The sequence below is a fragment of the Epinephelus moara genome, chromosome 3, assembly GCF_006386435.1.
Source record: "Epinephelus moara isolate mb chromosome 3, YSFRI_EMoa_1.0, whole genome shotgun sequence".
Lineage (NCBI taxonomy): Eukaryota > Metazoa > Chordata > Actinopteri > Perciformes > Serranidae > Epinephelus > Epinephelus moara.
Window position 1 is genome coordinate 18,007,200 of NC_065508.1, and position 21,694 is coordinate 18,028,893.

At 39.9% G+C, this 21,694-nt stretch overlaps 1 protein-coding gene across 1 annotated transcript; it reads left to right on the top strand.

The window, feature by feature from the left end:
* The first annotated feature begins 3,133 nt into the window (after nucleotides 1–3,133).
* LOC126388167 (transmembrane protein 47-like) lies at nucleotides 3,134–17,000 on the top strand. The gene is made up of 3 exons (XM_050041083.1): nucleotides 3,134–3,488; nucleotides 9,196–9,336; nucleotides 16,037–17,000. Exons 1-3 carry the CDS (start codon nucleotides 3,272–3,274, stop codon nucleotides 16,216–16,218), a joined length of 540 nt encoding a protein of 179 aa, XP_049897040.1. The 5' UTR covers nucleotides 3,134–3,271; the 3' UTR covers nucleotides 16,219–17,000.
* Nucleotides 17,001–21,694: the final 4,694 nt, after the last annotated feature.

Genomic DNA, 21,694 nt, shown 5'->3' on the forward strand with positions numbered 1-21,694 from the left:
CAGAAAAATTTGAGTTTAAAGTTCATAACCTGTAGTTAATTTCCTCACCAGAAGATGGACACGTTTCACAAAACATATGAACTGAATGAATATTAAACTACATTGTAGTAAAATCTAGTCTAACTTTACACTTGTCACTTCATTTTTGGGATTTACTCTGTGTTTTCAAGATTCCCTGGCTGTTTGGAAGAGATATTAAATTCAACATATGTTTGAGCGTGGATCAAAGGGTTATTTCCCAAAAGAGGTAAAAATATCAGTGAGCTCGGCCCACACACTAGCTGTGTGGAGAAGCCAAAACAGGATTAAAAGAAAAGACCACCAAGCTAATAGACAGCTCTATTCTTATTGTGTCACAACAATTTTCTGCAAGCACTGGATTATTTATGTCTTTCAGGGTCAATGTGTCCACAAAATGCTGCTGCTGCTGTTACTGCTGCTCATAAAGTCTCATCTACTTCTAATAATTATACAAGTCTGTGGTGTATTAGTGGTTAGAGGTAGTAATAACAAGAGTAATATTGGTATGTGGGCTTCAGCATCCAGAATGTCACATGGCTGCCATCTGCTGGACCATTAGCACATTACAATATATACTCCAGCCCTCAGTTTTTACACAATGACACTAAAGAGATAGTTCAGATCTTTTTAGGACACAATGTGGTTTTACTTTCTTAAAGAGATAGTTCGAATCTTTTAAAGAGGGCTTGTATGAAGTGCTAATTCATAGTCAGTGTATTACTGACAGCAGATTTCAGTCAGCACATCCCCAGCTTGGAGAAGCGGGCTGGAGTCTGACACAGGAGTGAAACAATGTGATGTCATGGAGGGGTTAGCAATAAAACAAATTAAAGCCACCTAAAAAAAAAAGTCCCACCTAAAAATAATAAAAATCACTTTAAGTGTTGCTATTTGTAGAATATTTTCACTGCTATACCTCACCATCAGAGAGAGGTTGACTACAGACAACTGATGCTGTTATGTTGTTTTCTTCAAAGCCAGACTCCATTGAGAAAAACAGCAATTTAACATCAATGAACACTGGAGTTGCTGCATCCATCAGTTATTTGGTTTGTGTTATTGTGTGACTTTGGCTTTTATATGGCTTCGTTCTGATTCACCGATGTCACGCAATAACACTACCTAACTAAGTGATCGAAGCAGACGAGCAGCTCCCGTGTTCAGCGATCTTAAATTACTGGTTTTGTCAATGGAGTCTGGTGGCTTTGATGAGAGCATAGATGGGACATAAAAAGACAGAGCTAATGTCTACACATCAGTGCCACCACCAATGAATTTTCAGTTGCACTGTATGACAAAAAAAAAATCTGTTCTGGCCCTTTAATCCCAGATTACATTATTGTCTAAACTGAGGTGATGTGTATAATTCTTTATTTAGTGTGTGTTCTCTGAATTTTAATAGATATATTTTAGTTGCAAACATCATCATCACTCTCCTATTTGAAAGGTACATGGTGTCAGTAACTGCAAATACAAATACAGGACAAAGGTTTTTGGGACTTTGGAGTCAAAGGGTTAAAACACATATTCATATAATCAGTTCTACGCTGGATTATTGTGTTTTTACTGTCTTTATCCTTGTTGTTGTTGTTGTTGTTGTTGTGTGTTGATGTTTACTATGTATTTCCTCTCTGTGTTTGAATCCCCTGATCCTCTTGCAAACCTGTGTGTGTGGATAACTTTGATGAATGTATGCCTAAATTGAAAAGACTTTCTATCGATTTACTTCAACTTTCCGACCCCCTAAAAAGATGCTGCCGCCTCCAGAGAGCGTAAACAAGTCTGGTTTCCTAACAGGGCTTTCAAAATAAAGGCACAGCAGGACTGTCATCCTCTAAAGAGGACAAATATTTATATTGCTGGCAGCAGGGAAAAGGCTCTGACCAGAGAATGGATGATGCATGTTGACCCTACTATAGATAACTGGATAGATGTAACAACTGAGATGTACATGATGGAAAAGGTTACTTTCTCTTTAAACCCCAAAATGGACATTTTAATACAGCAAAGGGGAAAATGGGTGCAATATGTCAAACATCTGAGACCTGATTTTGTTAAGGAAATGAACTGGAGCAATGTCCTTAACATTGTATTCCTGTATTGTATTCTCTTCCATGTCCAAATCAAGGGAAATTTTTTTTTCATATTTTCCTTAGTCCAAATATCTCACTGTAACGTGTGCAATTATGTGAAGCCAAACTGCCACAAGCATTTTTATTTTATTTTTGTGTCACCTCTATCTGTCTGGATGTGTATGTTATGGCTCTTTTTGTCATAGCCATTCCTTGAAAATGGAAAAAAAATAGATTATGAGTCAGTCTAACTGAAAACAAGGCTGAGATTTGTGGTACATGATCCTTTCTTACTCCTTTATTTTAATTTTTTACTCTTGGCTTGAGAACAGTATTGACTGTGCATGTGATAATGCATTTCGAAATAAAATGAAATAATTTTTTTTTCTTTCAGTTTTTCTTTTATATCCTCAATATTTTTTTTACTTTGGCTTAGTATATATTGTGTGTCTCTGTCTAATTTTGTATATTTTCTTCAGTCTGCTTCTATGTCCTGCGTTTGGCTTTACTTGTTATCACTGCATTACACAATAAAATAAATAAATAAATAAAAATAAATATAAATAAAAGGAATAATATAAGGAATATAATAATATAGTATAATATATAAGAAAATAGAATACATCAAAATATAATTATAAAATAAATATTAGTAATCAAATAAAAAATAAATAAATTAATATATAAAAAGTAAATGTAAAAAAAAAATCAAACAATAAAAATTGTATTGTTTCAAACAGTATGTTTCGAGCCTTTTCCCCCAAACGCATGTCTAGTCCTCTAAGGGTGGGACATGATAAATTATTAACAGCAGTAATAACAGAAAAACAATGTATAATTGATTGGTTCATGGTTAATGTTATAAATACAGAGTGAAGAAACACTGGTACTTAAAAATAATGTTATATTATTATAGTGTACTGATATAGGAAGAGGGCGGACACATGGAAAAAAAATCTCAGATAATCTCATATTTATCACGTTTCCCACCAGTCGAGCAATTATTTTGAAAAGCTGATCCAACCGGAAGTCTCCCGTTAAACTTTTCCAGCTGCACACAGACACAAAGCAGTGAAGGCTATGGTGGGTGAAGACGTGCACGGACCTCCAGCGAGCTCATTCCCACTGTGACTGACCTGCAGCGGTGTGTAAATATACATATCTCCTGTCGTGACAAGATGTCTGTGAACGAGGTGTACGTGTTCCGACCCTTCAAGCTCATCGCGCTGCTGTGCGTCTTCCTGGCGCTGTGTTTGGACGTGGTGGCTCTGCTCAGCCCAGCCTGGGTCACTGCGGACCATTTCTCCCTGTCTCTGTGGGAGTCCTGCTCCCAGTCCGAGGCACGGCATCCGACAGAGGAGGGTCAGTGGAGCTGCTTCTCCACTCTCACATCTGGTAGGAATCAGTGCACCTCTTTGGCTGTTCTTAACTTTATGTCTTTTGGAGTTAGGATGCTGTGATTCTGTTGGAGAGAGGGTAACCAGACACTGTGTGAAAAGCTGTGATCTTGAGGTTGTAGCACGGTAAAGTACTTTTTTGGGGGGTAAAATTGCCATTAATGTGATAAATTGCATAATCCGTAAAGCACTGGTAATTGTGCCAGTTAACTCTGCATGGTTTTAAAGCAGCATGTTATTATCAGTGGCACTTTTCAGAGTCTGTTATTAGGACTGCATAGTGGCTGCACATCCCATGTTTGACAAAAACAAAGAGGAATGTTTGTTGAACTGTACGAGCAGACTGGCAGCTCTGGCCACTGTCTCCCAGGATGAGTTTGTTTTAGTTGGCTTGTTCTGTGCAGCAGCAGCAGCAGCAGCAGCTGAGGCATTCAGGGTTTCTTATGCTGCTGATACATTTCCTCTGTTCATACCAGAGCAGTGACGTGTGTCACTGTGACAAACACACTGTGATGCTCAGCAATGGGTTTGACTAATTCTTGAGCAAGAGCTTGAATTAAAACCATGTTAATTGTTCAGTTATCAGTGTTTTAGTGGTATTATAAAATATTTTAAAAGGCAGTTAACATATCATTGTTACATTTTGATTCTAAATGAGTGACATTGATGCTTTAACATTATTTCAAGTGTCATGTCAAGTAGTTTAGGGACTGTTCGTTACTTATGAGAGGTGAGGGGTGACGCAAAAAGGGGGAGGTATGTCAAAAAGTTTTTTAAGCACTTGAGAGGGATTTTTTATATTGGCTTAATAGAGGGGTATACACATTTAAATGACTGTATTGTGGGGTGCGTTCACACCTGCCTTGTTTGGTTTGGTTCAATCAAACTCAAGTTTGTTTGCCCCCTAAGTGCGATTCGTTTGGGCAAATGTGAACACAGTAACTGACTCGGGTGTGCACCAAAACAACCGGACTGAGACCTTCTTGAAGAGGTGGTCTCAGTCCCGTTACAAATGAACTCTGGTGCGGTTCGTTTGTGGTGAGAACGTGTTCCGACCACGATCTGAACCAACTGCAGTCACATGACACATTGTTTGGTTTAAACATGAGCATGTTACAGTCCTGGAGGATTATTTATGTGCGCCTCCTCCTGTACTGCCTTAATATGCACATTCAGCACATCCAATGCATCAAAACATTGTTTTCTAGTTGGAGCCACGCCTCGTTTTCGAACTGTATGGTTTGACTAAAATGAACAATGACAGCAATATAGTCCACGATGAGCAGCGCTAAAATCAACCTGCGTAGTTGTCCCTCCATTGTGACATTAGAAAGTGTCACATTTATCTTGCAAGTGTACTCTTCTTCAACGTTTTGTTTACTTCCTGGATTTTTCCCACACGGAAATTCTGACCAATCAAGAGCAGCTTTCTCACACAAGGCATTTTATCTGGTCCGCTTGTAAATGCTGCCGTGAGAACATGAACCAACTCTGGGCAATTATGAAACTTTGTAACAAAATTAGTCCCTGATTCAGACCAAAGCAAGACAACTCTAGATTTTCTTTAAAAGTCGCCCACATTACACCATTTATTACAGCCAGAAACAGAAATTATCATTTGATTTTAAATTTCCGGTGGTCCTTAAACACATCATGTGTGACAGAATGCTTCCATCAGGGAAAAAAAAAAAAAAAAATCTGAGCTTTAAACAGTTATATTTCATCAAAATGGCTTTATTTCTCATTAAGATTTGGCTCAAACAGCAGGCACGACAAGAGTGAAAAACCAAGACCTTTTTCAACTCCAGGATTTCATCTTCAACTTTTAACTTTAACTTTCAAACATCAAAGGGTATGTTGTAAAAATCTAATTACAAATTTATGGTGGAGGGAGGGTCAGGCATTTTCTGCAAGTCACTTAGGGAGGCTCACGGAAAAATATTTGTAGCTTCAGGGAGGGTCAAAATGTAAAGAAAAAGGGGAAGAAGTCACACCCCAGCCGCCCCCAACCTCTGATAAACAAAGAACAGTCCCTTAGGATGAGAATTTACAGAAAACTGAGCATGTGCATGTAGGAACATCATCTCTTTGGCACACAAAGAGTTAACCCACTCACACCACCAGAAGGCTTTGAGTGGTTTTGAAGAGACACATTCAGCATCTTCCTCGTCATCCACCTCACCACGCCTGGACCCACCAGGTTGCCTTTTGTCAAGCAGAGAAACCACATGACGGGAGTGTTTATGCCTCCAACCCCCACCCATGCCCCACCAGGGGAGGAAATCCTCATTAAATGTACCAGATTTACCAGCGTTTGGCTGGTGGCTGCTGAAACAGTGGCTTGGCTTGTTATTATCTGGAGCTGCGTCTCTATTAAACACAGCAGCTGTTGGAAATAGTTATAAAAAGGCTTGAGGCAAACCATGTAAAATTGAAACTAAATTTAATGATCAATTTGTAGTTGTGTTCTATTAGTTGCTGAAAGTATGTTAAATATTTTAGATTTTAGTTGATCATTAATTTCATGAAGCCTGGGTGACCTTTGGTGCCGTTTTACACACAGCGTCAAAGAGGGAAACATCCATGGGGGTGACTGACCTCTCTGATACTGAGGAATGTGTTGGGGTGAATAGGAGGCGGGTTGTTGCTTTGAGTGTCTGCAGAGCTCATTACAGCAACAGTGGAGGGGTGTGTGGAGGTTAAAGGGCCAGTTCACCAAAAGGCAAAGCACATTTATAATGCACACATTCTCATACCATGTCCCAGGATTCTTAAATTTCAGCCCATCTTTGAAGTGACGTAACCGAGTAGACACATTTCAATGCAGAATAAATTGCGAGCGACTGAAATAATGCAGATGAAAACAGTGTTATGACTCGCAGCCTCAGTGAGCGGTAGAAAAATACACTTGTGATGTGAGCGTGCAGTTTAATATTCTTTGAAGGGAGAGTGGGTTTTTTTTTTTTTTCAGACTAAACCAGAATTTTAACCACATAATGGAGCAAAGATGTTGGACAAAAAATATTTCCTGCAGGCTGAATCAAATCGAATTCAGATGTGACATTGGGGAATTTTTTTAAGACAATTAAATAAGGAGCTGTGAGGGAGGCAGACACACCCATCAAATGCAAATTCTTCCCTTGAGTCAAGTCTTCGGAGGTTAGGCCTCCTTCTGACACTGACAAGTGGGACATCAAAGAGCTAACTCACAATGCAGGCAGAAATTAAAACATTTTCCTGAATGCATCTCTGCTTTCACACTCTGTATCAAGGCTTTACTGCACAGAGAGTTCAGCTCAGCTCACTTAAGCTTTGAAATGCGGCGTTTCAATGACCCGGTGTTGTGTAGGTCTTTCCAAGGAAGAATCTTTTGACGCAGAGGATGCGATGACTTAAACTTTTCCACCAGGAGCAGCTAGAGTTGTTTGGAATAAACAGAATTAATGTGGTGTTAAAAGGCCACCATGGTTGAGCCGACATGGAAACGGCTGACAGCCACAGGCAGAATCTCCAAGGAGATGTCACAGTATTGAACACGCTGACTTACATGCGATATTTTGCAGTACAAAAGCACCACAGTAACCATTAGCTGGCACCAAGAATTTCATCAAAATAGACATTTTTTAGTGATTACTAATAGTGAGAGGTGGACGGATTCTTTTCATCAGTTCCTTAGAGTCGATTTGTGTAAATGTATTAAACCTTTTGACTTTTGGTACTTTTTGCAAAATATGGTGTTTATGTGACAGCTCGTGCTGCCCTGCCACAAAACTTCTCTTTAATGCATCACGAGTCATTATGTATGAGTTTACATTAATTAAGATAAAAATATTCATTTAAATGCCTTGCTTCAGCATCTTACTTATATGTAGGTCGGCAATGTAAGCTCAATACGGTGTTACTGAAACATCAACGATCAACGATCTGTCATTCTTTGAGCATAAAGTAGCAGTTGTTATGGTTACCTCTGCAGCCTCGTGCAGCATGGTGTCGGAATAATCCAAAACATGAGTAGCTGATCACATTACAGCTTAAACAGGGCGGCTGCAGGCCTTTAAAAAGTCTTAAAATGTTTTTTGGTGACATCACCAATATAATTTTTGGTGTTGGTGTTCTAGGAAACATAATTTTAACAGGAGGGAAACACTATTTGACGGGGTACCAGACTTCGGCACAACACTTGTATGTGCGTTATGCCCCTATTTTTGCCCCCTCAGTGCAATGAATCTGCATCGTTAAACTAGGACCTTGAAAGCTATGAAAAATGGGAAAATGCAAGTGCAAAGACAAATAGCTTAAAAGAACAACAATTACTTGTGGTGGTTAAAGCCGGTGCAAACTAGGTACAATGGGGATCAGATTGGGATCAAATAGAATGATCACAGTAGTAAGATATTTGAAAAACTGAAAGAATGAAATGGAAAGAACACCATGCAGGTTCACAAAAGGGTGTGTCTGTGACAACTAATCACACCTGTTAAAAGAATACATTATACCTAGCGACAAGGTCAACCACACCTCCTCACTAGGATAAAGGTTTATGTCCCTTCCTTGCTCAGAGTTGCTCCAAGAACGTTCCTAAATCACTCCTTGTCTAGGACTCCTAACTAAAAAATTTTAGGCTAAGTTAGGAGCTCTCTGAGAGTATTCTTAAAATGTCTGTGAACACGGCCCCAGGGCAGTGGCATCACACATGTAGAGCCGTAAGCACAGGGTCATTTTAACTTTACTATTCATTTTTGAACCGACACCAATGTGTTTACTTGGAAAGAGTATATTTTCACTTTTGGTGGATATTTCCATCACAAGTGAGGTCTTCAATTCTGTTTAAAGTGGTATTAAAAAGATCTTAAAAAGCCTTGAATTTAGCTCGTTTATACCTGTAGACACCCTCAAGCTCATGAAGAGACCAAACCTGGAAGAACAACCTTCTGAGGAGCACATGAATGCACCATTGACCTTGATTGGCAGAGGTCTTGACTTGAGGTCTTGTCCGATAGCCTCTCATTTACTCGCCGTAGTTGGCAGTGTGAGCAGTACCTTACAATAACAGCAAGTGGAGTGGGAACAGCCTGGGATGAATGTGCACCCGGGCGTTTGACAGACTGCTCCAGTACATAACGGACATTAAGAAAAGTCATTCCAAAGACGTTATTCGTTCATCATCGCCCAGCACTAATTTCTAACTTAATTTTGCTGTAAAGATCAGCTTTGATGGAGACAGATGAGCGTTGGATAATGTTCTGCAAATAGCTGCTGAAACTCAAGAAAAATGCGTATATAAAGATGTAATCAGAAACTATCAGTAATGTTCATGGGTGTGAGAGAATAAGTGCAGGAGAGGCCAACTTACACTGAAGCACAGCAGAATATGGAGATTTATTTTTGCCTCCCCATATTTTAAAGGATACAATTTGCAGATATAGGCAGCAAATATAAATTTTAACCCTCTAAACATGTATCTAATACTTGTAATAACATGTAGCCACATTCTTGTGTGTTTAATCTGATTAGTATGATTACAGCGTGAGTGATCAGGTCCCCATGTCTCATGCAGACCTGAGTCCATTCTGCTTCACTCACTTTACTCTGCGGGATTAGCTCTTGTTTTGTGTTTGTCAACACAGCGGTTCAATTCAACGGGGCCGTCCTGTGAATCGAGCTTTTGTTGCTGCACTCTAACCTGCATGTGTCTCGTCCTGCAGACTGGCAGATTGCCACGCTGGTGCTGCTGGTCGCCGGTGCTGTGGCAACTCTGGTGGCCTTCCTGGTGGCCCTGATTTCCCTCTGCAGGGGGACACAGAGACGGCACTACCGCACCGTGGCTGTGTTCCTCTTCACTGCAGGTACACTTTTCTCCTCCTTTCTATCTCTTTACCACCAAATGTTCTTAAATCATTTTCATATTTTGCCCTGTGCGAGTGTTTATCCAATGTTCCAACACATCATGCACATTTGGAAACAGAAAGACGGCACATATACGTTCACTGCGACCACAACAATTTCCATATAGAGAGGGATTGGGGCTTTTTTTGTTCCAGTGCTCAGATTATATAGAAGGGTGCAGAAGGAAATAAGCAGCTGAATGAGGCTTGTTGGGTTGAGCTCATTCCTTCTGTGGTGTGGAGTCTGGGGAGCTGCTGCATCGCGAGCCAAGAAAAAGCAGCCGCAGAATTTGCAGACTTACCAGAGAAGTGAAGTCACTGAGGGGAAAAAAAGCCACCACAGACTCCTCACCCAGCGCTGTCTCATATGTGTCTGCTCTTCTCCTGCATGCTCTGTGAGAAGGTCCTTTGGCTGAAGCCACATTCTGCCACTGGTGAGGGAGGATCTATTTGTGAAACATATAATTAAAACTGAAGCAGTCAAGAAGACACATTGTTCCATACACTATGCAGGCGTTGTAATAACTGACTCACAGTCTGTGCTTACTTTACTTTAAAAACAGTGATGAAACACTGACCACTCGCCGCTACTTATCTCATGCCTAGTTTCAGTTATGAAAAATAATATTGGATTATATAAGAAACGGACATCCTGTCATGCATCATAAATAACCGTCCTCATCCTGCAGTTTTACATCGTGTCTGTGGACTAAACTTAAAGGTCCAGTGTGTAAGATTTAGGGGCATCTATAGGCAGAAAGTGTATATAATATTCATTGCTATGTTTTATTAGTTTATAATCACCTGAACATAAGAATCGTTGTGTTTTTGTTACCTTAGAATGAGCCGTTTTATGCCTACATACGGAGCGGTTCCTCTTGCACAGAGTCAGCCGTGTTGTTTCTACAGTAGCCTAAAATGGACAAACCAAACACTGGCTCTAGATAAGGGGATTTGGCCTCTGTAGTTCTCCTACACACGTGGCACAAGGAAGAAGTTTAAGTACTGCAACATCACTGAGAGATGCCCTAAATCTTACACACTGGACCTTTAGAGACATAGTTTGACATTTTTGGAAAGTCCCTTCCCTGACAGTGTTCCTGATGGGACCTAATTTCAAACAAAATACGTATGGTAATGACTTTATTTCGAACCAAAATTAAAAAAAAACAACAACACATAATAAATAAAAAAGACAAAGATAACTGTGTCTGAAAAGGAGTAGGTAGAAGTAAAACTTATATACTTATATGTCCCTATCCCTTTCTTACATTTCTTCTTTTAACTCACGTATTACTGCAACAAATTCCCAAATTTATTTACAACTATTATGCAATACATATATATATATATATATATATATATATATATATATGTATATATATATACACACACATATATATATATATATATATATATATCCCCAGTCTATTTACCACCCAGTCAGATAAATAATAAACCCAGTTTATTTACAGTACAAGTACCACCCAGTGTTCCAAAATAAACATGCAATCTTCTTCAATCTTTTTTGTATAGTTTTATTAAATTAATTTATATTCGCGCTTTGTTTCAACAGCGACAGACAAATAATTTTTGGTCCCTTTTGAATTGTGTTGCAAGTCAAGAAAGTCACAGTCTGTCTAAGGTTTGTCGTAGCATCATTTGCTTTTGTGCGAAACCACTCAGCAAGCTACATCTCTCGTCTCACACAATAGATGTCCCAAATGCCAACATGGCCACTACCTTGGCACATTTCACTCTATTCTTTCAGAACAAGGGAAGAAGTATTACAAGAGGTGAAAATCATTAAAAGTCTGCCCATGTGGTGAGCTGCAGCTATGCCAGAGGAGAGTGAGTTGGTCCCGTAGAAGGTACAAAGCACACAGGCATGTTAGCTTTAATGAAAGAGAACGTAAAGATGAAAGTTGTGTGTTTTTGGGTGTGTAATCTTTCTAATTACATATTTTCACAGTCTTTACTTCAACAGTTTGATGAAAGACTGATCTTATTGACGTGCAAAATTATCATTTAAAGTGACAAAAATCATATGTGTAGTTCATGGCATGATTCAAACAAGGTCAGAAAAGTATATGTCTCTCTTGCTGCTATCTAGCGCACATTAGGGTCCCATTATGTTCCACTGAAAGGGGGAGCCTTGCCTCTCCGTTTGCTTTCTTTGTTTCTATGGATAATTGGTGCCACTGTCCGTTATCTGTTCATTAAATGAGAAGCTGCAGCCAGCAGACAGTTATCTTAGCTCTGCATAAAAACTTGAATTATGGGGAAAGAGCTGGTTTTGGTTTTTAGGGATTAAACTATAAGATATAAGCCATTACTGAGCTTTAGAGGTGCTGGTATGTGACCTCTGGACAGAGTTAGGCTAGCTGTTTCCCACTGTTTCTAGTCTTTATACCAAACTAATGCTGCTCATGGTACCTTCATGTTTAAGTGACACAGTCCGTGTAAGTCTTGTAAAAAGTGAGTGTATTTCCCACAATGTCAAATTATTTATCCTCTAACATTTGTCTGATGAGTCATAATATTCTCCTCAACCCCAGAGTCCATGTGTTGTGTCCATTGTTTCAAACCCATGCTGTGTGGAAACATACTAAGTTTATTTAAAAATCAACATAAGATCCTAAAGTTTCTCAAAATGCTAAATATGTAAATATAAAGATTATATATTACTGTAAAAATCTGCATTAGATAATGCACAATGCTTGACTGAATGTCTGGAACAAGCAGATAGATGATAAAATGTAATGTTGTCAAACAGTGCAGGAAGATGTTTAATCTGACCCTGATGGGGAAGTATAAGGGATTTTTGTCTTGTTCTGTCTCTGAAACCATCAGCCACAAAGGACCAGTGTGTGCAGTGGACTTAATGGCTGTGCCTTTGACTGCTGGCCATTTACTGAAAAGCGTGGGAAGGCAGTGTTATCCTTTCCTGTGTGTAATTGCTTTAGGAGCCTTGCGAGAATAAGGTCTCCTTACAGGCACACAGTCCTCAGCAGAGCGGCAGCAGCAGAGGGGTTGGACTCTGTTAAACGCCCCTTGGCAGGACCACGGCTGTGTGGTATTTATTTTCTGTCCAGAAATATGACCTCAGCCAGGCTACGAGCTCAGTCTGGGCTCCATCAACACCGCCACATTCTTGGGCTGCCGTCGTTCCCCCTGCACGCCCCGCTGCTGCGTCCTGTAGGAAGGAAAGGCGGAGTCACACAGTCCCTTCCTCAAGAGTCACCTAGTGTGCACGGGCGGGAGCCGAGGTAGCCAGTGTGAGGGTAGACCACAGTGTGCCTTTGATTGCACGTGTGCACGTCTCCTCACAATGACGCATTTAGCACCGGTAGTTATGATCCTGGATGAATTAAAGGGAAACTGATTCACAATGATGAGGCATTCAAGTCATTCTTTCTCAGTGATGTCAAGGGCAAAAGAATAATGATGATTGTTGGAAAATTGTTCCACATTTCACAAATGAAAGAAATGCACATGCCGAGATGTGTTGTCACTGTCAGGGGAAAAATGCCACTTCAAAAGAGCAGTCACATCAATGAATTTACTCCTCAAATCTAATTTATTATGTAATTAATTAGTGTTTGATTAGCGTTGGTGTTTGTAACTAACTCATTTATTTCAAGGTGCAGTACAGTAATAGCAGTTTGTATCTGAGGCGTCACACTCAATGTAAATAGTACCAAGCTCAAGCTACTTAAGTCTGTTTTGACATATTCCGGTTTTCATCTCCAGGCTCCTAAAACCACTCCGAACTTCCATTGTTATTCCCGTCATGCAAAATCTTCAGAGAGGCTCATTTTGATGCGATCATCTGAAGCAGCAGATACACCGACATGAGGAAGATAATCACTTTATATAACCATTCTCCGGTTACCTTCAGTGACTCTCTTCGCAGACGCTGAAAAACCCTTCCGTCTCTACTTTATCCTTCAGCTTCTTTTTAAAACCAGCCACTTTTCTGCCTTAACAGCAGCGTATTCGCCGTCAGATCTGTGTTCTTACTCAAGCAAGGCCATACACGCCTCGTGTTTACTTGAATAGTGCGTTTTCATGGATGCGACTGCTGAAAACTCAAACCTACTCAAGGTGTGAGACGAGGAGCGACAGAAGAAATACGTAGAGTAGATTAAAAGCAGGATTGATCTTGAAAAGAGTGATTAAATTCAGAGTTGGACAAAAGCAATGATGGGGGTGGAAAGAAGAAAAGGAGGCTTTGAAAATGTTAACAAATAAAGAGCAAAGTAGGAATATGGGGAGGGAGAATAAACATAGGCATTTGCAGCGGCAGCACCAGAATAAGGAGTTAAAAAGGGGCACAAATACAAGTACAACCTCACTTATGAAAAATAATTCTGCTGTTTTTCTGAATTCTGAATGAGGTCATTATCTCTTTATTTGTTATCAGAATTCTGAGAAAAGCTTTTATGGGAATGATCTCATTTATTCAGAAAAACAAGAGTTAAATTTTGTTTCAATAAAAACTTCTCTCATAATTCTGAGGTAATAATCTCTCTAGTTCAGAAAAACACTGCAAATATGTTTCTGAAGAGTTTATTCGCACCCAGGTGAGAATAGACACACACCATCCCTACACATTATTATGGATCCCACTGAGTGCTGTAATTGTCTCGTACTCGTCACGTTAAAGTCTCATGGTCGGAAGCGTGTAGGATTAGCACAAAGAGGCCATAGTTAGGGCTAGTACTAGCCAATTTCGGATAATCTGTGAGATTAAAGTGGTAAATTTACAAGAAAAAACTCAGATGTACAGCCACAAAGTCATGTGACGTGGTATAAAAAGCGACACAGCCCATGGAGGGAGGAGGACATGATGGATAATGGGTTAGGCACAAGACTTTCACACAGAAAAGTGGGGTTTGATTTGATGAGTAATTATTGGCTTATGGTTTTTAGACTTAGTTGATTTAGTATTTTAAGTGAATGCAAATTGTATACATGAACTTTGGCAGAAGAGTTGAAAAGACCTGTTTGTGTTAACGTCATATTTTTTGATGTTGCTAGGACGCCCAGGACTATACACCCCGGAGTAAATAGTCAATGTTGGTTACGGACACTCAGGGGCAACTAGCATCTGCCATATTACTTCCTTAAGTGAACGTACTAGACTTCTGTACATGAGTGCAATAACACATCAGGTGAAAGTAGAACCTGGAGTATTTTTAATTATAGAACTTCTAGTCCAGTCAATCTAACTAAAGATATTGCAATAGTAATGTTTCATAGTTTTTATTGGTCTGAATACCATCCTGTGTTATTTGTTAAAAGTGTACCTTCATGGATTTAGTGGAACATTCTTTTGTTAAGGTCAGAACAAAGTTTCAGCCTTTCACATGTACATGGTGTGGATGAAATGATGTTAATATTGAAGGGTCCATGTACACCTAACCAACATATTTAGTGTCTTTTCTGAAGGTTTGGGGGTCAATCTTTTCAATAAATCACTTTTAAAGAGGATAATCTGATGTGTTGTACCTGTATTTCCACTTACAGTTTGTGGCACACTGCTCCCATGGGTGCATCCACATCTAAACTGGGTATAAATTCCATATATATTTCGTATCTATGACATCATCATTAGTTGTAAGTTTGAGAGTTATGTCAAGGACTGTAGTGCAGGGGAGGTGAAGGGTTGGGTTCTATTAGCAACTTTTCGATTCACCTATTCTATCAGCATTTTTGTCATCATCTTACTTTCTTCATTTACTTAAAACAATTCATCTGAATTTGATAAATTGCAAAAGCAGTATGGAACACTGTGCCTCATGGTGATGTACTAGAAAAAGACATCCTCTACAGCTTAGATGGGACAGAATAGGAAACACATACAGTGCAATAGTGGAAACTTCTATTTGTTACAGTGGAAAACATTATGGGAAATCAGTGGTGATTGTGTTTTATGGGTCCAGTCCATGGAACCGGGTCAGAATTTGTACTAATTGGTACCACTCAGAGTGGCAAATTCAACTTTGGTATTGTGAAATGATACCAGATGATATTTCAACATAATAGCCATTCCCAAGTGGCAGCTTAGTCACAGATATCAACCTTCAAAGGCACCAAAAGTTAAACCAAAGAATGAAAAAGCCAAGGTATGTTTCAAGTTTAGTCTGAGTGCTGATGTGCATCATGGTTTTCATGGACAAACAAATTTGTATGTGCAGAAAATTGAATGAAAATAACCTAATTTTACTGACTTTGTTTGGATTCAAAAAAAGGTCATTTTGGGGTAAGGAAGAACCTCCTAAAAAACTAAACTTTAGACATAAATTTTATGAAAGCATCATGTTCAGAAGCAAAGATATGCACTTGAGCCCTGAATTTATCATAATCCACTAAGTATACAGAGGTATACTTTTAATATGTTGTTTAGATGTCCCAAGAGATCACAAACATGCAAGTTTCCCTGGGTCAAACCACAGATTGCCTGGACTATTCTGGTACTTGTGACGGTATTATAATACGATGGTACCAGTCGTAGTAGTAGTAAAAGTTGTAGGCTACTAATTATAGTTGTAGGAGTGCTCTCAGTAACACAAGTACTGTTGTAGTTGTATTTAGTAACATTAGTTTTGTAATTTTCTTTATTAAAACCTTCTGTTTGCCTCTGTTTTGGTTCCAGTGGTCCTGCAGGCCTGTGCTCTGGTCCTCTACCCGATCAAGTTCATCGACGGAACGGTTCTCCAGACCTATCACGAGTTCAACTGGGGCTACGGGCTCGGCTGGGGAGCCACCATCTTCATGTTGGGCGGAGGGATCCTCTTCTGCCTGCGGACGGACATATACGAGGATGCCATGTACTGAGTCCTTTCTCAAACCCCGCCCCCCTGCCACTGGAAATATACACACATAAACATCCACACACACAGAATTCCCATACAGGAGGTGTGCTACTTTCTTCACTTCGAGCACAGACCCTGTCTCTCTCCCTCTCTCTTGCTCTCTCTGTTATTTTTAGACAGGTTGTGAAGGCCTAATTTAGGCCAGAGCTGTATGAATAGGAGCCCCACACCACCCCCTCCTCCCATGCAGCCAGCGGGTCCCTCAGCCCTGCCGGTATCAGGGATGAGGTGGCAAAGCTAAAGCGCAGAGAGCTTTCTGGACAGGCACGAGCCACCGATGCTGGACGTTTCCACCGCACGTTGACCTGGATCTCTATTGTTAGAGAAACGGGACAGTAGATCCTCAGCACAGACCTGAATGTGCAGTGACTGAACATTTAAAGGGACTGATTATCTCCACATTTCCTTTTTTTTTTTTTTATTATTCTTTTTGTAGCATTTCATGAAGACAAGCTTGTTGTTAATGTATTTATGGCTTACACTTTATAAATATTGAAATACCTGAACTCTTACCCTCCTCCGTGTGTTCTAGCCGAAACATATCTAGTAACGCTAAGCCTTCTGATATTAGAAGAAGTGTAAATTAGACAGCTTCGATATACGCTAGAGCTCTCCAGTGTTTATAGTTTGTTTGCAAACTCACACTAGTTTGTCTCAAATGGAAAAAAAATGTAAATGTGTACAAAGTATTTCTACATGATGGAAAATCCAGAATAAACAGTTGTAGTTTTGGGAGTATTAGGAGTGTGCATTCATGTTGTTTTTCTCTCTGACACCAGCAGTTCACAAACTCATCTCTGACAGGATTTTAAGAGGGGGAGCGTCAGGGGTGCCCCTTTTTTTGGACTGAACAGCAATGAGACAAAAATGCAAAACATTTTCATTATCCACAGCCCACATTCCTCGGAGGTAGCCACCCAGGGCTATTTAAAGAGATAGCCCCAGGTTGCTAGTCTGCAGCTAGTTGATGTGTGAAATATGATGCATTAGTCGAAGCATAATGAGCAACATAAAACATTTTATTACCAACCTAAAGACACATTTGTTGCAGTTAAACTTTATAACTTCCTCTGAGATGATCTGCGTATTTCATTTAATTGTCTGGGACATTTTTACAGCCATTTGCTTTTCGTGGATAAATGAGCTCACTGCGGGCTGAAATTCAAATCACAGCAACCATTTATTGTAAGACAAAACAAAAAAGGATCACAAGATAGCTGTAGGTAGTGTAGTCTGCTAATGAAAGCCACGTTTAAAGAGATCTCTGCTATTTCCCTGGGTGCTTGGTGTAAAACAGAAGGCACTGTCACACCCGAGCAGCCTGGTGTGAAGTTTCCCTGCACACACTTTCTTTACCCCCCAGAGTTCAAACCACAACAGCTGGTTGAAGAATCTCTGGAAAAGGAGCAAACAAACAATTTACCCAGCTGCAGCCGTGTGAAAAGTCCCCAGCTGTGGACAATATTTACACCCGAATCACCACCATATCAACACGACTGTGCCCTGTCAGCCTTACACTCGGTGTAATGTGGTGTGTTGAGTGTGTGTGGCGCCGGGTCAGTGGTTGTCTTATAATAGCAGCGACCTCTTGGGAATCTTTCAAATGTGACTCACGTGTTAAAGGTGACGTGGTGGAGGGCACACAGACGTGAACAGGTTACTTTTTCATCACAGAGACACATACAGCATGTTGTCTTTAGTTAAATATTGGCGGAGAGTGCAAAGTGAAAGTTGTTTTGACAGTGACGGGACACTTTAACAGAGTGGAACATTGACTCAGGACATTAAAAACACATTTATTCTACTAGAGGAACATTTTAAACCTGCAAGAATGTACACAGTGTACCAGCTGATTCACATGTGTTTCTTAGAGCAAGATTTCTTTGCCTTTATTTGGCAGGAGAGGATTTTTAACGTTTTGTTGTGTTGTTTCGGGTCAAAGGTCAAGGTGCCAGCACTCCACCCACACAGTTACTGATCTCTTCTTGCATTACATGCCACCGCATAGGCCAAGTGAAGAGAAATATGCACTTAATATGCACATCTTGCTCTGTTTACTTGCTCTTGCCTCCATGAGTATTATGTTTGACCACACCCACACTATTCACGCTAACGTCTTCCTCCACCTAGTGGTCAAACATGATACTGTCACTGTGCTGTGAGAGACTTCAAAACCTGAGAGCCAAAATTAATGTTAGGATTCTGTCTCTCTAATAGTCAATCACTAAAGTGTTTGATCCAAAAACAGTTGTGATTCACTTTGGTGTGTTTATCTTGATTTTTATTTACTCTCAGCTCTATAAAAATACACAGGTGGAACAGAGAGAGGAAAAATATACAAGTTTCATATGACTCATTTAGATTTTCTTTGTTGTTTTTTCAAAGATAGGCAGGAAGACGAGCGTTACACCTGCATTCAAATATAGCATACGTCACCTTTGAGCTTGTTCTTATTCAAATAAGAAAGACCTGAAACATCAACCCAAAAACGAATTATAAAAGGAGCTGTATATGACATTTCAGAGCATATCTGTGATTCTGAGCCTGGGCTGGGATTGTCTGCACATGGCTCTCAACATGGAGGTGGCTGAGCTGGCCGCTATCAGCTAACGATGCCAACAGCACTAACAGTTACGGAAACAGTGGTAACAAAGCTAACTGTGTTAGCGTCGGGGTGACCAGAGGATTAGCATTATGCTTCCACAACAATGTCGTTCTGCCACCCTGGATCAGGATGTATGAGTGGAGTACAGAGCAGGGGAGGTTAGTGAACACGTGGGAGACTCACATGCACTGACATGCATGCGCAGCCGCAACAAAGACCAGAGAAGCCCGTATTAAAACACGCACACAGAGGGAGCCTGACCTCAGTCATTACTTAGGACGCCATTACACTACTATATCTGTACATAGCAAATAGCAGTTTGCTGCTACATTAATGTTCTGAATCTCATATAAAGCTCCGTTAATAAATATTCATTCAACAAATTTTTAAAGTCATGCAGCTGAGGATAACTCTGTGCCTCTGCAGCTGCTGCTTCATGCTCTCATCTCTGAATACTTTGGACATGATTGCAGCTTTTCCCACTACAGCGGAGGTTCAGCACAACTCTTATTGTATGTCAGCAAAGGAAACAAACCAAAGCAAGAAAAATCCTTCACCCCAGCTGTTTGGACGGACATCATATTTAGTCACATTGGATTATAAATCTCAAAGCAGTGAACTGTAGTGAGGATAATGATATGGCCTTGTGGAGAGAAGTCTGGCCCCTGGGCGCAGTAACCAGCCAGGCCCTGCACTCTTTGACTCTGCAGGGACAGATTCCAGTTACTGAGCCCGGGGGACAGAGACAAAGATGGGCTCTGACGTCCTGGTGCCTGAGGAGGGAAATGATTGTTTTAGTGAGTAAACGATTGTGCAGAGATGTACTAAAAATCCATGATATGTATTTATAAATGCAAACCTGAAGTCGTCCAGCTCCTCCTGTGATCCTCAGCTGTGGACGTCCTCTGCAGACTACGGTCAGACGAGTGAGGCAGATAAATGGACTGAAAAGTAACACCTGGGCTATACATTACCCTCCGACCAATCCTCTATCAAGCTTGGCTCCACCAAAATTACATATTAACCTGAAAAAAGTTACTTACTTACTCCCCTGCAGTTCCCCTGAGTCCTGTTAACCCCACATACTGCTCTTGTAATGAACACCGTGCATTGAAAATCAGGTGTGAATACAACAGTCAGATCTCTTGCATAAATCATTCTCAACTCAATCATATTATCCATTATCTTCTGTTTTGTCATGCGGGAAAGGGTGCTTCATTTGCACAGCAGTCCAAATCATCTTGGCAGTTCCCCATGGAACAAAACTTTAAAATATCAGTGTGAGTGCATCTTTAATAGAGTTTCCCTCATTTATTCTCTACTGAATAATCACATAAAAACTCTGTCTTGTTACCAAGAAGCAAAATGAAGGAAACAAGAGAGACACAAATACATGCACATGGACAGTTGGGTATGAACGAGGCGAACTGGTGTGGGAAGCAGTCAGCTGCCTATCTGACCTTGTGGATGTCAGTGAACATTGGATCAAACACTAAAAAGCAGCGGTCAGCCTGCAGCCAGATGGTCACTTTCCCAAGAAGAAAGAGTGTATCATGCAGTGGAAATTCTATATTTAATGTTCGCTTGAACTGCAGATTGATCCCTTTTGTGAGCTTTATATAAAGTGTCAACAGAAAAGTAAGGAGCGTCCAGTAGAAAAGAACATGCACACTAAATCAGAGCTTCTTTAGGGTTTATTGGCAATGTTTAAATCCAACTCTGGTCTTCCTGCAGATAAATACCCACACATAAAGGTTAATGAGAGATCCTGTACATAGCAACCAGAATCAGAATCAGAAATATTTTATTGATCCCGGAGGGGAAATTGTGATTTGTTACAGTCCCTCCAATGTAAAGAATAGAGAATTATAAGAGAAAATATGATGATATATGAAATAGAAGTATGTAACTACAAAGCAATAAAATAAGATAGCAATGAATATGTACATTAAGATAAAAAATAAAAATAAAATGTGCATCATGCTACAGTGTTTAACACAAGTAGTAAAGTACTGAAATATTAAAAGTAGAATACATATCGTCCCTGTGCTGAGGCTGTAAGTGCGAAATTTAACTACAATATACACATCAATAGAATAAACAAGAATAGAATAACAAACAAAGAAATATGTGCAGTTATTTGTAAGCTAAAGTCGTACCAGTGGCGTAATAACCACATTCACATGTGCCAGACTATTCAAACCAAAAGTTAAATGAAAAATATTAATATTAACAAGTGTAAAAAATTTAAATAAGATGTATTTTACACAGTCATTTAGTCCAAAAGTCACAAGAGAATCCACTGAAAATATAAGTTACAGTTATTTTATTTATGAATGTGCTGGGTGCTATATATTATCTGGACACTAGAGGGCGACAAGAGCTCTACTAAAATTCAACTGTCACCTATTCCTAACTACAGACAGTATATAGACTTAAAATCAGGTTATCTACATAAATAGACCTTTTTCAAGGCAGACATTTTGACTTGTCATAGTAGGAAAAGCACAGGTGTATTTAATAACATTAATGATGGCTGCATTCCACAAGTGGAGGCCTCTGCCAGAGGTCAGAGGAGAATGGCCAGACTGGTTCAAGATGATAGAAAGGCAACAGTAACTCAAATAACCACTCGTTACAACCAAGGTCTGCAGAAGACCATCTCTGAACCAACAACACGTTGAACCTCAGCTAACAACAGGAAACTGAGGCAACAGCTCACACAGGCTCACCAAAACTGGACAATAGAAGATCAAAACTGGACAATAGAAGATTGGAAAAACGTTGTCTGGTCTGATGAGTCTGTGACATTCAGATGGCAGGGTCAGAATTT